Source organism: Balaenoptera acutorostrata, chromosome 19 (genome assembly GCF_949987535.1).
Source record: "Balaenoptera acutorostrata chromosome 19, mBalAcu1.1, whole genome shotgun sequence".
NCBI lineage: Eukaryota > Metazoa > Chordata > Mammalia > Artiodactyla > Balaenopteridae > Balaenoptera > Balaenoptera acutorostrata.
In genome coordinates, this window is record NC_080082.1 from 34,767,196 (window position 1) to 34,783,651 (window position 16,456).

General features: G+C 51.5%; 1 protein-coding gene across 1 annotated transcript in view; it reads left to right on the forward strand.

The window, feature by feature from the left end:
* Positions 1 to 16,456, forward strand: part of ZNF423 (zinc finger protein 423) — a 322,294-nt gene that overhangs the window by 41,251 nt on the left and 264,587 nt on the right. The window contains exon 2 of the mRNA XM_057535109.1: positions 11,313 to 11,372. Coding sequence (XP_057391092.1) covers positions 11,313 to 11,372 — 60 coding nt within the window. The remainder of the gene's footprint in view (positions 1 to 11,312; positions 11,373 to 16,456) is intronic.

A 16,456-nucleotide genomic window follows, 5' to 3' on the forward strand; every position in this document is an offset into this window, starting at 1 on the left:
CGTGGAACCAAGACTGAGAGGCCGAATCCAGGTCCTGGGGAGCATGGGTGACTGACCTAGGCTGACACCCCCAACACTGACCTTGCAGACTGGTCTCTGGAGGGTTGCAAAAAGAGGAGTCATTTCAACCCCACCTTCCCCATCAGCTGTGGCTTTTCTGAGGCGGTACAGAAGGCCTGGGAACCTCAGGCCATCAATTACCATTTGTTCAGCACAGGCTGAGAGGCATGTTGGGTTGGTGGTAGTGTGTGAGCTTTGGAGCCACGTGAGCTTTGGCTGCAGATTTGAGCTCTACTTCCCATTGCTTGTATAATTTAGCCCAGTTAAAAAAAATCATTTAGGTCCTGGTTTTGCCATCTGTGAAATGGGCACCATCACCCTTTGTCAGGTCACTGGGAGGATTAAACATAAATGTGATAATGTGTGTGAAGAGCGTTAAGTGATTGTTGTTTCTAGTGTCACTGATATGTGTAGTCTTGTGCCAAGTGAGCTGGAGGGTAGGAGAAAGAGGAGACATAGGGGGTCTCCCTAAAGGGGCTGAGAGTACAGTTGGGGGCAATACATTATGCTGTAGGATCATTTTTCTTTGCCAGGCACCTGAGTATTGGGCTCAGGACCATGTGCCTTATAAACACCTTCTTATTTTATCCTCAGAGCTACCTTGCAGGATTGTTATGCACAGAGAGGTTACTTAATTTGTCAGGGTCACACAGCAAACCACGGCACATGGGGATTTGATCCAAAGTCGTCTTTCTTTGGCAATACGCTGCTGCAAATGAGGCTAACATAAGTCCAGGGCCAGGGTGGTCAGGGAGAGATTCTTGGAGGAGGTGAGCCTGAGCTCTGGGCAGTGTTTCTGAACAGGGAAGAAGGGTGGTTATGTAGCTGGTGGTCAGGCTGACCCTGGAAATTTGGGCAAGAAGCTTGAAGCCCTGTACCCACAGGCAGAATCCAAAGTAGGGCTGGGTGGGGCCTGGTGGGGTTGCCTCAGATTCCCCCGAGTTTATATCAGTATATTTCCTGGCTTAGGCAAATGCAATTTGATTTGATTTTCCTGAACTTCATCTTTGAGCAGGAAATGTTTTATTTACATTAAAAAAGAGACCCACAGACTTTAGAAATTTTTGTCCATGAATATCAGTCTTCCTAAAATAAGATTTACATGTCAGTGTAAAAGGAAATCAGAGTTTTATCTGCAGTTGGAGTAGAAACTCATCCTAGCTCTAGGCTGGAGGCTCCTCTGGGGCTATGACTCTGGACAGGAAGACCCCATGTCAGAGCGCTGAGCTGTGGGCTGTGGGTGGGAGTTGGTCCCTGCTGTCCTTTCACCTTTCCTAGCTCCCACCGCCTCCTTCATGCTACACTCTGGGTCCTTATTGTGTCCACTTGTTTTTGTCTCTGAGATTGGGATTCATTTAGCATCTTCCATCATACCGTAGTTTGTTCATCCATTCATTCATTCACTCAGCTGTCATTATGTGCCAGCCCCCAAGGGGCACAACAGTGGTAACATTTGTCACCGTGGAGTTCACGGTGTGAAGGTTGAAAGTCCAAGTCCAAGTCCGTTTTCTCATCTTTCTCATAATACCTAGCTCAGAGCTAGGTCACCTGAGGCACTCAGTGCTTATTTAAGGAGGAAAAGGCCAAATACACGTTGGCAGTATGTCTCAAAAACCTGAAAATCGGCAAACTCTTTGTCCTAGTAATCCTGTTTTGGGGAACTAATTCTAAGAAAAATCATTGAGCAGGCTTGCGGCCGTGTTTTATGTGTGTGGATGGCTTTGCAACGTGGCTTCTCTTAACAGCCGAAAACAACTAGCAGTAGCCTAGGTGTCCAGCAACAGGACATTGGTTAAATTAGTCCTGGAGCCTCCTATGATGGGACTCAGGCCACCATTAATAACATCCGTGTTGGTCCATGTTTTTGATGTGAAAAGATGTTCATTGTATATTGCTGAGATAGGAAAGCAGGTTCCAGAACTGGTTGTGTTGTTCAATTGCATGTGTTGTTTCAACTTTCTATAAAGTTGTAGCAATGCATTTATATGGGGAAAGTTGTGCTTTTAGTTTCCTCATTTTAACTCACTATTTCCTAGTTTTCTACATTGTACATGGAGCGTTTATTTCAGAAACTTTTATAACAAGAAAAAAGATGCTTAATCTAGGACATGGTAAGAGAAGGGCAACGCTGAGTGAATTCTGGGACATGGGGCCTGAGCCTGAGCAAGACAAATGGGGTAGGTGGGGAGAGCCAGGAAGGTGCCCCCGCCCCCCCCCAGCTTGGTGCCCGCCCTCCGTGGCACTGCTTCTTTAGCTGGTGGTGTGCTGACTATGCCCATCTTTTCCCAGCTCCGCGTTCAGCAGCGTCCTGTTCGGTAGCTTGACAGTGGCCGTGGTGGGAGTATTTCACTATAGAAAGTGGCAGACACTGCAAACCAGAGCCCTTTTCCTCCCTGGACCACTGTCTTCTTAAAGATTTTCCACACACCACTGTCTCACATGGTTTTCCTTCTCTCCCCAAGGACTTGTGTGTTTGGGAGGAGACCCCAGAGGATGAATTCTCTTCATGGGTTCCCTGGAGCTGGCACAGAGAGGGACTTACCGAGTCTTCTGTAAATTTCAATCCCTGGGGAGAGAGAGAGACAGAGAGAGAGAGAGACAGAGACAGAGACAGAGAGAGACAGAGAGAGAGACAGAGAGAGAGACAGAGAGACAGAGAGAGCGAGAAAGAGAGAGAGAGAGAGACAGAGAGAGAGACAGAGAGAAAGAGAGACAGAGACAGAGAGAGAGACAGAGAGACAGAGAGAGAGAGAGAGAGAGAGAGAGAGAGAGAGAGTCAGATTTTACGCTTTCATTGGCTGACCGCACTCAATGTGAACCGAGCTGCTGCTTGCAGAAGTAAAACAAAGGGGTAAAGAATCCTGGTCCTGGCTCCACCTCTCCCGTGACCTTTGGCAAACTGCTTAGTTTTCTCATCTGTAAAAGGGGGTTAACAAAGGTACTTATCTCATAAGATTGTGTAGGCCAGTGGTTCTCAAACTCTAGCAGGCATCAGAATCACCTGGAATGCTTGTAAAAATACAGATTGCCAGGCCCCACTCCCAGAGATTCTGCATCCCTCTCAAGCTGCCCGGTGATGCTACTATTGCAGGTCTGGGGACTACATTCAGAGAAGCACTGCTTTGGGCAATTAAAAGTGTACAAAGTGCTCATCACAGCACTGGTGAGAGCTCAGCAACATGTAGCTGCTTATTCATAGAAGAGCCAAGAGCATTGTCTATGAGGACTCCAGGGCTTGGGAGCTAGAGTATTCGAGTTCAGGGCTTTTGTTACCTTGTCTGCCCCCCTGGGTGAGCTGTTTCTCTTCTCTGGGACTTTCTTTCCCCTTCTGTGAAATGGGTGAGTAAAGCCTTGACTTTCAGGTAGCAGCTGAGGAAATACCTGTAAGCGCCCTCTGGTGCTGGGTGTTGGTGGCTTTGAGCTAAAGCTATGCTTGGAAACATCGCTCTGGCCTTGTGAGCCCATGGGCCGAGTTCTGGACAAATGTTCGGGCTCCCCGGGCTTTATTGCCTCATCAGAAATGTGGGGATTTTGAGGCCTCCCTTAGGCAGGGGCGGGGAGTATTAAATGGGAGCCTGTAGGTGGGATGTTCAGCATAATGCCTGGGGCCACTGGGGCTCAGTGAAGGTTGCTCTTCTGGAGGAGAGTCCTGGCTCTGGCCCAGATCTACTCCAGTTGGACACACCCCTAAGAGTAGTGTAAGGTGTGTGTGTGTGAATGCGTGTGGTATGTGTGTGCCGTGAAGAGGTGTTTGAACGGAAGGGAAGCTATGGACCAGGACAGAGAAGGCCAATAGATTTTAACCCACTTTGTTGAGCCTTTTGAAGCTGCATCTGTGCCTAGTGAGAAAGAGTGCCTTGATTAATTAGCAATGCCTACCACGGGTGCAGGATAGGGGAGCTGGGGCAGGTGTGCCACTTGTGTTCTATCCCTGGTCTAGTGAAAAACCCATTTTTCGAGTACTTAAAGAAAACTTGAAATGTTTCACATTTATTACCCTATGTTTTCCATCATCACCATCATTATCATCACCATCATTTTCATTTTATTAGGGAAGGGTGGAGGAAAGGAATCAAATTTCTGCAAGTTTCCCCCAAATATAGATTCTGCTGAGCTTGTAGCTTCTGTTCCTTCTGCAGATATCTCCCAGTTCTCCTTTGGGGTGTGTGGGGTGCAGATGGGGGGACCCGGGAGGGAGAGGGAGATGAGCTGGCACAGAAGCTGAGCCCCTTGGCTGTGATCTCCAGATGGTCCCACACTTAGGGACACCTTCCCTGCACTGTGGCGGGGACTAGGAGGCCGTGATGCCTAAAGATCCATGGCCCTCACTGAGCCCTTCCTGCGGGGGGTAGGGGTGGATCTCGGTGGGAAACTTGATCTCACTGTTCGAGCCCTCCCATCTTTACCTGCAGAGTGAAACCTGGGCAGCCACGCCAGGGGGAGAAGGGGCAGCTTGAGTTATCGCAGTAACGCTGATATTGACTGCGTGTTCACCTTGAGCCATGTGCTTCGGAAATACCGCTGCATTTAGTCTTCTCGACATTCCTGTGATGTGGGTACTAGTGTTACCCCCATTTTACACAGGAGGCAACCGAAGATCAGAGCGGGTCAAGCATCTTGCCCCAGATCTGACGGCCTGTAAGCGGCAGAGCTAGGGATAGTCCTGGGGAGCCCTATTTCAGGGCCCACTCCCCAAATCCCTTTATTCTATAGCTTCTCTCCAGATACCCTCATCCCACTCATCTGTCCTGCTAGATGAGCTCCGTGGATGACTTCTGGAAGAGTCACTTTCCTGGTGAGGATGGACCAACTTCTCTTCTGGAGTTCTTGGACTACTCCTAGAGCCCTGTGTGCTCCCTGTGTTGTAGATAAGCGAGGCAAGGAGAGAAAGGGAAGACAGTGGCCGAGCGAGATCTAGGCTTCCTACCCCTCTGCCCAAGATAGGCCAGGGGAACAATTTATGAAAAATTTTCAGTAACCTTTCATGTTTTCATAGGTGCTGGTTCTAAAGTAGGCATTTAAGGGGAAAGTTAAATATTACCAAAATTGCTGTAAAAATATATTACAAAGCAGCCGACATGTGGACCCACCCACTATCTCTCAGTAAGTCTATGCAACATTTTTTCCTCCAACTTTGGGACATACCACCTTTGTGTGTGTGTGTGTGTGTGTGTTTTTAAAATTATTTATTTATTTATTTATTTATGGCTGTGTTGGGTCTCCGTTTCTGTGCGAGCACTTTCTCTAGTTGCGGCAAGTGGGGACCACTCTTCATCGCGGTGCGCGGTCCTCTCGCTATCGCGGCCTCTCTTGTTGCGGAGCACAAGCTCCAGACGCGCAGGTTCAGTAATTGTGGCTCACGGGCCTAGCTGCTCCGCGGCATGTGGGATCTTCCCAGACCAGGACTCGAACCCGTGTCCCCTGCATTGGCAGGCAGATTCTCAACCACTGCGCCACCAGGGAAACCCTGTGTGTTTTTAAAAGCGCTAGATCTGATGGCAGAAGGCTTCTGGTTAGGAGCCATGTTGTCCAAAAATAGATTGCTTTAAATCCTAGACCCACCTTCCTGGTGGTGAGGTGCTCAGGTGACAGGGGTGTGGACAGACTGATGGGAGGGTGCATAGAGTCTCAGCCCTTCTCGAACCCTGGCTCTGGGCAGGCGCTCATGGAGGAGAATGGCAGGTGGTCTTACCTACCTCATTTAAAGTGTTAGTTTCCTCTCTTTTCAGCAAGTGGACGGGGAATCGTGGAGTTAAATAAATGGGTTTGTGATGTGACCCTGTCGTGAGGTCTTGGCTCCTCTGAGGGTCTGAGCTTGGTGTGAGGGGGCTGGCGTTGGGGGGCTTGGGTAGTTTTAGCTTTGGCTGCAGAGGGCCTGTACTCTTCCATGCCATGACTCTCCCAACCCCATCCACTGCCTGTCCCTAATGCCCACCAGAGAGGAGCCTGGAAAGTGTGGGCCCACTGGTTGAGTTTGCCCCCGACCCTGGTCATTTTGCCCTGAAGCCTGTTGCCAGAGATGGTCATGGGCTATGCTTTATAGCACATCTGTATGAATTAGAAAAAAGGCCAGTTGTGCCTTTGTGCAAAAACAATGGGTACCCCTTCCTCTGGACATTCATAGCCCTGCACCAGAACAGATAGACTGTGGGCTAAATTTCAACCCTCTCTCACCACCTCTGCTGGGCCTCTTGTGCAGTGCACAACCTGCACAGCCGTACACAGTAGTCTTTCCTGCTTTACACTTTTTCGTTCCTTGAGTTTGCTTAGTACTAAGTCAGGAGTGATGCTCTATTTCATGCCTGACAATGAGTCTGGGCTCTCAATGTGTCCTTTACTCTCCTGGGCCCTGGCCTGGTGTGGGTGAGAGGGTTTCCCCAGGGCTGAGCCGAGGAGAGCAGCCATGTGCCCCTTGCCGGGCTCACCACCTCTGCTGGGGCAGGGATGCCTCTAGGGAGCCTCTGTCGGGCCAGGGTAGGCGCAACCCTTCCCTAAGGGCAAGATGATCCCTGGGACAAAAGCCAGCAAAGCATGGAGTGGTCCCTTCAGACCCTGGGACCACCAGCCAGAGGTAGGGCCAGCTGAGAAGACTCCTCAAATACAGCCTTTTTTGGAGGGGCAGATTCTAGATCTTTTTGATGAAAACTATGGCTCCTTTCCCCAGAAAAGTGCCTAGCTGCACACATGTCCAGAGGCTTACATCCAGGAGCAGGGCCTTCTCAGATCCTTGAAGACAGGCTGAGCAGCTGGCCTGTTGTGGATTTTGCGGTAGGGAAGGGGGCTTTGGGGGCCCTGCTGCCCTGCTGGAGGCCTCCTCTGATTCTCGGATTGATGCCTGCCTCTGTTTGTCTCTCTCGTTCACCTCCTGACACCGTCTGCCTTAGCACTTGTGCTTCAGCTTTCCTGCCTCTAACCTACACCTTGTCTGTCAACCCAGATCCTGCCTGACTTTGATCAACCTCCATGTGCGGCCCCAGTCCTGCCCTGGTTCTAGGGCCCCGTTTCCAGCTTCCCACCTCAGCCCCTTGCCTCCCCTTTCTTTTCCCTTCCACAGCTCCATCTCCTCTGCATTTTCAAGGTAATGGGGAGCCCCGAGGAGAGGATACTCCTCCCCAGGCCAGGAGCAAGTGGCACTGGGGAGGTGGCTTATACAGGCGCTCACCTAGCACAACCTGCCCCTGCTGGAGGGTTCCGTAAGTCCAGAGGCCCAGCACACAGGCTTTGGATCTCACTGGCATCTCATTGATAGTGGCACGGTCATCCTGGTGCATAGACGGGCAAGCTATGGGTACTCCCAGAGTAGGGGGGTTGTGGTCGCTTATGAGCCCACTGCTGAGTTGGGGAGACAGCATCTGGTGGGGCTCACAGGTGTATACACCCATGGGGCCGTCAGCCATCACAACATGTGATCCCAGAGTAGAGAGAGAACACAGAGTTCTGATCTGTCTGATGCCCTGAGAGAACCTCAGAATCTTTCTTAACACACCCCAGGAACCATGGTGAATACACTTTGTGCACTCTTCCATGTGAACATAGGCCCTGCACCTCCATTCCTTGCATACACACTTTGTCACGTATCCCCTCGTTTGCTGCTGCACCCCTACCTTGTGTGTTCACACTCACTCTGTGCCCCTTCCCCATGTGTATACACTTGTCCCCACGCGCCCTCCCTTTGTGTACATACTGGCCTTGTGCACCCACCCTATGCTTACAACGCACGTCATTCACAGGAGTGGATCTCCCTGTGCTCCCCTTGAGGCTGGGCACGGCAGGGGGTATGTACTTTGGCCTCAGTGGTGCCAAGTATCTTATAAATTAAAAAGTTAGAGGTGGAGTTTGGGGGAGTCCCCAGAAAGCCCCTAGCTCCCCTGGCTGGCTGGGCAGCCCCTTAGGGTGTTGTCCGTATTGGCCGTTGTGCTGATCAAGTTTTCTCTGAGATGCTCACCCCTTGGTGTTCATTGTGCTTCTGCAGCAAAATTCCGCTTTGGGGATGGCTCGGGCCCCCCAGCAAGTGCCTCGCTCCAGCTGTAGGGGAGGCCTTCCTTGCTCTCTGCCTGCTGCCCTTGCCAGTTATCTTATTGTTGAAGAGACCAGCCTGGACAGAAGAGGCCGCCTGGAGGGGAGGAGAGCCTTCTCACGTTCAGGGTCGGGTAGCACAGGGCCTCGTGATGGTTATGGTGGGGTTGGGCATTCCTTTTTCTCATCAGGAGTGTATAAAGGATGGTGTGTTTATACCTTCAAAAAACATAATGTGGGCCAGGGGATGGGATGTCAGTGGGGTGAATGCCAGCAGTTGTAAGAAAGTGCATTCATGCCCGTGTCACTAGGCGAGTTGGCCCATGGGCTCCTCGCTGTGAGGGACGTGGTTCTGGGGATGCTGGTGTGTGATGCGGCCGTTTGCCTGTAATCATGTCTGTCACTTTGGAATTCCCCAGCCGGCGGCCTCGGGTCGCTCTCCTCCTCTTCCCACCTCTGCAGTCTTATCGTCCCCGGAAACAGAGCCTTGAATCCTCCCAGGAGCTCCAGAATAGCAGATGTTTTCTCATTCTCCTTCCCATAATGGCTGAAGCCAAATCTTAGGGAGGGAAGGATTTGGCATCTTAGGGACATCCTCCGGTTTAACGACTTGGAAGGTCACACTTACCAACCAAAGAACTGAGTGGACCCAAGTGTGGGGACTTTTGCCCTGATACCTGGAGTACGTTGAGGGCAAAGGGAGAACTAGGGTTGTGCATCATGTCTTGGTCCTGGGTACCCACACAGATCTTGTTGACAGTGTCCTATGAAATGGTAGCATGGTGACCTTACAAATTGGCAGCAACCTCTCAATAGAAGCAATATATATATATTACATTGTAAAGTAAGTAAACGATGAAATGTGAAGGAAACTGATTTTCAGGTGTGGCCCTGAAAGCTGCTAACAACTGCTCCTTTCACGCATGGCCTGCTTCTGATCGCTTTAAGCATTATCCGCCTTGTGTTTCGGAGGCTGTCTGGCTGGAATCAGCTTAGTGAGTAATATCAGTTTTGTCTGACTCGAGGTCTCGATTCGTATTTACAAAGCTGCGTATTTGAAAACCCCACCCCAGCTGTAACTGGCTAAGTCAAACAATAGCTTTGGTCCCAACCCAGATCGTCTCTGCATTTCATTGTCTTGATGCCGAGTTTCTACTCTCAGAATGCAGACTTGGGAAAGAGAGAGCCCTGGGTTAGCATTCCTTGGCCTCTGCTCAGTGACGTGGATGTACCCTCTTGGGCGAGCGGTTTCTAAAGGGTTAAAAGAAAACGTGTTCTCTGAGGCTCTGTGGGGGGGCTGGTGTAAGATCACGGTTAGACAATAAAGAGGGTCGGAGTCACGCAGAGCAGGACTTGTTAATTCCCAGAGCTGTTCCAGCCCTGGCACCAAACCCACCTGAGTGCTTGAGCCACTGTTCCAGTGGATGACAACCATCATCCCACTGAATCTTCCCAGTAACCCTGTGGCTTAGGTACCATTTTTACCTCTGTTTTTGAGATGGGAGAACTGAAGCCTAGAGGTTAAACAATTTGCTCAAGGTCATATAATTAGAGGCAGAATCGGGGTTTGAAGCCGGTGCCTGACCACAAGCCCACCTGCTTGTTCCTCTCCCAGCTCGGCTGCCCAGCATGCTGTGTGCCTGCCTTCTGAGGGGCAGGTTGGGGTTGCTGCTTTCCAGTCCTGAGTCGCTAGGATTCTGGACAGCATCCTCTGCGTCTCAGGTGGACACAGGAGCAGCCTTCGAGACGGACAGTCCTGGGTTCCAGCCCCAACGTTGTGTGGACTCTTTCTAGCTGTAGGACCTCCGGCACGTCACATCACCTCTCAAAGTGTGTTGATGGGGATTAAACACACTGAGCGCAGTGCCTGGCTCACAGTGTGTGCCCATGCAGAGACAGCGACGTTGCAAAGAGAACAGGGTGGTACGTGGTGGCTTCAGCCTGCACGTGTGTAGAACTTCAGAGCCCATTAAATCTGAAAAATACTGTGTATGCACATTTTTGGCTTAAACAAAGTTCCATTTTACAAAGTCCATAACCCAGCTTTAATATTATTACATGCCCTAGACTGGGATTAATTCCAGGACAAGAGCTTTATTATGCTGTATAGAATTTCTCCTGTGTTCTCCTAGTGCATGGTCTCCACGGCCACCAGCCTGGTCTCACACACCGGGCCGCAGGGTAGTGGGGACACCCCATCCCTCCCCAGCTTCATTCTGTGGCCTCTGGGGCGGAGTGGAGAAGTGCGTTGCTTTTTTCCTTTTCTTTTTTTTAAAATAAATTTATTTACTTATTTTGGCTGCATTATGTCTTCGTTACTGTGCGTGGGCTTTCTCTAGTTGCAGTGAGCAGCGGCTACTCTTCATTGCGGTGCACGGGCTTTTCATTGCGGTGGCTCCTCTTGTTGCGTAGCACGGGCTCTAGGCGCGCAGCCTTCAGTAGTTGTGGCACGCGAGCTCTAGAGCACAGGCTCAGTAGCTGTGGCACACGGGCTTAGTTGTTCCGCGGCATGGGGGATCTTCCCGGACCAGGGCTCAAACCCTTGTCCCCTGCATTGGCAGGCGGATTCTTAACCACTGCACCACCAGGGAAGTCCGGTGAGTTGCTTTCTGATGTCACTGGCCCAGGACTGCTGACCATGGAAGAGTCGACCCCAGCACGTCCTGAGGTCTGTCTGTGGGTCAGCTCTCAGTGTAGAGGATAGCACACCATGCTTTGCCAACCTCTGAGAGTCACTTGTTTGTTTCTTGGAATAATCGAGAAAGCCTTCACATCTCAGTGGTGGTCTAAGGGCTCTTGGTAGGAGGTCAGTGTCTGGAGGACCAGGGAGAGGACTGAGTCTTCACTCTACTCCTGTGAGTGTCAAGTGGCTTTATCTCAAGTGGATACTCTGATTATAGATAGTAATGACCTGTAGCACTGTGTAGAGAAAGATTCTTATGCTGCGTCTTGTTTTGAGGCAGTGCTGTGATCGATCTGCGATGTCTGCCAGGGGCACAAGGATGGGGGAACCATACAGATATAGTACTTATTTGCTGTTTATGTTTTGTTCTGATTATTTTACATCTCTGTGAAACCAATAAAGGCCTCTTTGTAGGCTTGACCCCTTTGCCCCCTGATCATGGGTATTATAGGGACCGCCACAAATGATCCTTCCTCCTTGCCCTGTGCCCCACCCCAATGACCTGTTTGCACAGATTTAAAACTCACAGGCCCGTCTCTGTTCTCTCTTTTAGTTGAAGAGGGGGAGGCCTCGGACTTCTCGCTTCCCTGGGATTCCTCCGTGACAGCATCAGGTAAATGCCCAGGGGCTGGTGGGAGAGCTGGTGGGGGTCCCGGGGGGCTGGCTCAGGAACTCAGAAAGCCACCCAGCTGGTTATGGAACATATTCTTCCTGTCACATTCCTATCTCCAGTCCAGATTACACCGTGCAACACGATTTTTATATCAGTTCCATATGGTCAATAAAATCTATTACATACAGAGACTACTACGCCTTTATTCCCCTGGGGACCGTGTTTCCATCTTGTGGGTACATTCAGATGGGCCACCACACCCCCACTACACAGGCTTTGAAGCTCCCAGCCATGGGCGTCGCTGCACATTCATTCCAACCTAACTGCATAAAAGCCATTTCAATAGGACATTTAAACTCCAACCAAAATCAGAATTCCTGTATTTGCCTTCCTGGAAGGGGCTGCATTGCGCTCTCGGGCATGCAGACCCGAGCCCAGGCCTCCAGGAGTTGGTAATAGGGGGAGGTCAGACTTGTGGGGTGCCTGGCCATTGGGGGGTGATGGGGGTGACTTGGTAGTCAGGGGACTTGGGTTTTGCGGCTCAGTTCTGCCCTAGCTAAGTTCCTTCCTGTGCCTCAGTTTCCCCAGCTATAAAGAGAGGTGATGAATGAGGATTTTCTCACTGTAAAGTTCTGTAATTTGGAGCTGCCCATGGAGCTTGGGATGGGAACTGGCTTGGGGTCCTTGGGAGCTCCTGAGTGGAGGGCACGGTGCTCCTGTTGGCTGTGCATCCAGCTAGCACCTTCCTTGGCAGCAGGGCTCTGGCTTCCTGTCTGGCAGGTGCCAGGCTCTCCTGCCTTGTCCCCTGTCCCAGGATCCTGACCACCTGGCTCCGGCTCCACAGGGGAGAATCTTGGGCCTGAGAAGACCTACGAGGGAGTCATTTAGTCCCACTGCCTTCTCTTTTAGGTGTGGAAACTGAGGCAAGGAGGGAGGTATGATCTGGGTCAGTAGTTCCAAGAACGAGGTGTTAGGCAACAAGGCATATGAACATTTAACACTTGAATGGTTACACATTGAATTCGTGATTTTATGGCCACGTGTGATTTAAGATGATGCGGAAGTCATTTAAGTGAGAAAATTGAGTTGACCAAGTTTTAAGTAATAGTATGTAATGCTTGGAGTCAGCAAAAATCATGAAGGTGGTTCCCAGATGACTGAAATTTGGGAAATGCTGGTACAGACTGGGCGGAAGGGGAGTGGGTACCAGCACGCGAACCCAGGTTCCCGGACTCCTAGTCCAGTGCTTTTCGCAGCAGGATCTGTGCTGATTGGAGAGTCTGAAGGGTCCTGGCTGGGTCCTGGCTGACCCAGGCTTGGGCACTGTTGTGTCTGCAGGTGCCTGGCCCTTGGTGACAGGGGCTCCCTCCAGGGCAGGGGCTTTGTCTGAAGGCAGAATGGGGAGGTGCTCAAATTCTTGGGAGGAGAGTCCAGAGTTAGGACAGGCCTTGGGGTCCACACTGGGTAGGATAGGGGAAGGGGCTGTGTGGTCCCTGCCCTGTGGCCTTCTGTGCAGGAGAGATGCACTCCCCATGGCGGGAGGAAACACAGTGAGGTTATAAAGCTCCACATCTCATCCAGGCGCGCTGACAGACTTGGGGGTCCACGTGCTCAGGCATGCAGCCAGCTCTGAAGAGGGTCGCCACTCTGCTCCAAGCCCCTGCACCAGGAAAGCGCCCAGCCTGGTTGTGTCCCTATAAAGTCCTCCCTCCCAGCTGTTTTCCCAGTGGTGTCAGTGGCGATAGGACAGTCAAGGACAGCCGCGGGGTGCCAGGAGGGCGCTGGCAGTGTTGCGGTGGATGGAGAGCCCGGTGCAGGGAGCGTCAGGCGCCTGGGCTGCATCCCTAGGGCCGGCCTGCAGAAGGCAGGGCAGTGCCAAGGGGCTGCATGGGGGCCTGCGGTCTGCGGTGCTCTGAGGCCACAGTGCAATGGCCAGCCCTCGGGCCTCCGGGGGCGCTCGGGAGTGGCGAAGGTTGTGGGACTCGCCCGTTTCCAGCCAAGAGCTGAGCACGCCCCACGCGCGTGTGCAGGAAGAGGTGCACCGCTCCTTGTGAGTCCCTCCAGCCCTCAGGGACTCCCTGGTGCCAGTCAGCTTTGGATCGTCTGCTCGGAGATGGGGAAAGGGAGGGCAAAGCATCCCGGGCATTGGATCGTCCACAGCCGGGCAATGGATTGTTTTGTTTTCTTTGGCCCGTTTCTGATGATTTTTTTTACAGTGCATTCATGTGATAAATTTTCCTTCCCAATTCTGTTGGGCTTGGGCTATTAAAGTCAGCTTGTATTCCCTGAGCACGGGGCTTGTGAGATGGAGCAAATCCCGGGTGGCAGGATGAGGTCGGTTTGGGAGGCAGCCCTGGAGCCGGGCGTGGATGTTTAGTGAACACTTAACTTGGTATGTGCCAGGGCATAGAGCAAAACTTTACCTCCAGTATCTCATTGGGCCATCATGACAACCCTATGAGGTGGGTGCTGTTTCCAGCAGCAACTCCAGAATTTCTCCATGGGCTGGTTGGGGGCCGCCATCTGGTAGAGGACAGGGCCAAAGGCCTGGTTGAAGCTGCTTTAGTATAATGCTTTTCATTAAGCTGAGAAAATGTCACTTGGCTGCATCAGAAAATGGGGGCAGGTGCCAGAGAAGATTATGGGGGAGCAAAGCCTCCCAAGCCACCCCTGGCACTGTTACTGAGAACTGCTGTCCTCGTTTGGCGGATGAGGGAAGGAGGCTTGGAGCGGTGTAGCAGCGGATCCACAGTCCCCAGCCAGGATGCTGTGGAGAAGGGACTCGAACCCAAGTCCTCCTGCAGCCGGAGCCTGGGGTTTAACCTCTGCACCGCCTGACACTGGCTGGTAGACAGCTGAGCAGAGACCTGAAGGCATCATGGGGGCTTTGGGAAGGTCCCTGGTGGCACAGGACCCAAGGTGGCCATGGAGGATCTTTTAGCTCATCAGTCCAGAGGAATGCAGGGTGAGGTGAAGAGGGTGAGTGGAGAGCATCTTACTAGGAGTGCAGAGCTTTGAGTACCAGGCAGCTCCTCTTTGTGGGGACCCAGCCTGCCTGGGGTGCAGACTTCCCCTTGCCTGCTTTTCCTGGCTCTGGGAATGTGATGGAGAACTCCAATAAAGAAGCAGAATGCACAGTGGCCTCCACTACCCGTGGGGACCCTGTGGCCACTGCCCCCAGGAACAGCCTGGCCTGCTTTGTCTGTGCCCTTGCGTCGGGGCCCTGACAGTCATGGAGAGCCCGGCTTGGCAGGGAGGGGAGTAAAGTGATTGGCTCACAGCAGTTCTCCCGCCTGGCCAGGGGGTCACAGGAGGAGAGAGCCCACTCTTGCCTCTCTGCTGGCAAACATGGGGCTGCTGGTAGTAAAACCTGGGGGGAAGAAGCACTGCATTCAGAGCCGAGGGACGGGGGTGCCTAGTAGGTGTGGGATTTTAAATCATTTCCCATTGCGTCCTGTTTTTTCTTATCCATAAAAAGGGGGATGAAGGGACAATATCTTATAAAGAGACAATTTAAGTGAGAGAATTTTTTTTTAACATCTGTATTGGAGTATAATTGCTTTACAATGGTGTGTTCATTTCTGCTGTATAACAAAGTGAATCAGCTATATGTAGTATACATATATCCCCATATCCCCTCCTTCTTGCGTCTCCCTCCCATCCTCCCTATCCCACCCCTCTAGGTGGTCACAAAGCACCGAGCTGATCTCCCTGTGCTATGCAGCTGCTTCCCACTAGCTATCTATTTTATAAGTGAGAGAAATTCTTAACCTGTTTTGAGCCATAGATGCCTTTGAGCATCCAAGGAAAGGAAGCGTGTGGATTCTTTTCACAAATGCACAGAGCATTTTGCGTGTGATTTGGGGGGGGGACGTCACAGATTACTCCCAAGCTCTTCTTCTTGCCGGGCCATGGGTTCAAACTCCTTAGAAGTGTGAAGGTCCTTTGTGAAAGCCCCACAGGGGTCCCAAGCTCAAAGGCCCATCCGAGGTGGGCTGGTAGCACAGGTGAGCGGGCAGGTTTGGGGGGCACTGTGAATTGCGACCCAGGCCCTGCTACGGGGGCAGCCGTCCCTCAGTGCTAGCTGATTGTGACAGGGCACCTGGCCCCAGAATTGCCACATCATCTGCGTTTTTAAAAGAGAAGCCAGAAAGCTGGATTTTCATATGCTATCATCAGATTAAAAAATTAACAACTCGTATCTTTTTAAAGCAGCTTTATTGAGATATAGTATGAGGGTTCCAATCTTTCCACATCTTCATTAATACGTGTAATTTATCTTTTTTTGGGGGGGATTCTAGGCTTCCTAGATGTGGAATGGTATCTCATTTTGGGCAATTCATATATCTGGAAAACATTGTTCAGGTCAAAGAGTGTCCTTCTGCCAGCTGGTTTCAGCCTGGCCACCGTTAGAAGGTTGCCAAGTGCGTCTTTACCAAGGTTCCACTTTCCAGGGTTTGACTTTCCAGGCCTCTCTGCTTCCCATCACCTGCCCCCAGCCCAGCTCAGTGGGGAGGCCCTTCCTCCCTTCAGCGCTTCCTCTCTCTTCCCTCAATCCCTTCTGCAATGAGGTGTCTGAGTGGCAGGCACCAGGATGATCGTGAGCTTACCGTGTGGGGTTTCAGGGAACCAACCCAACCAAACTGAGCTTTGCCTCCCTTCCCCTGGTCACCAAGTTTGAGCTGGGAGATGAAGGGGCTCATCTTTGTGTAAATGTCTAATCACAGTCTCACTGGAACCTCCCACCTCCCTGGGCCAGGTTTCGGGACAGGTTGGGCTTCCTTCCACCATGGCTGCTCTGGACCAAGCTGGGGATGCAGTGCCAGAAGGGTCTGGGGGTGGTCTGGAGACGGAAAACAGTTCATTTGTTGACAAATACTCATTGTCAATGCCTGGGCAGGTTAGCCAGGTTTATGTCTGGCGTGGTGACACACACACACTTGTGGTTGGAGAGAAACACTCAATATAATCAACTGTTTGTGATGGCCCAGCAGCCTGAGACCATATTGGTGTGATCGGAGTTTCAGGCCTTCCTGCCACGTTACAGGTCTCATTGTTCTGGTTAATGAAACCAACATTCCCAT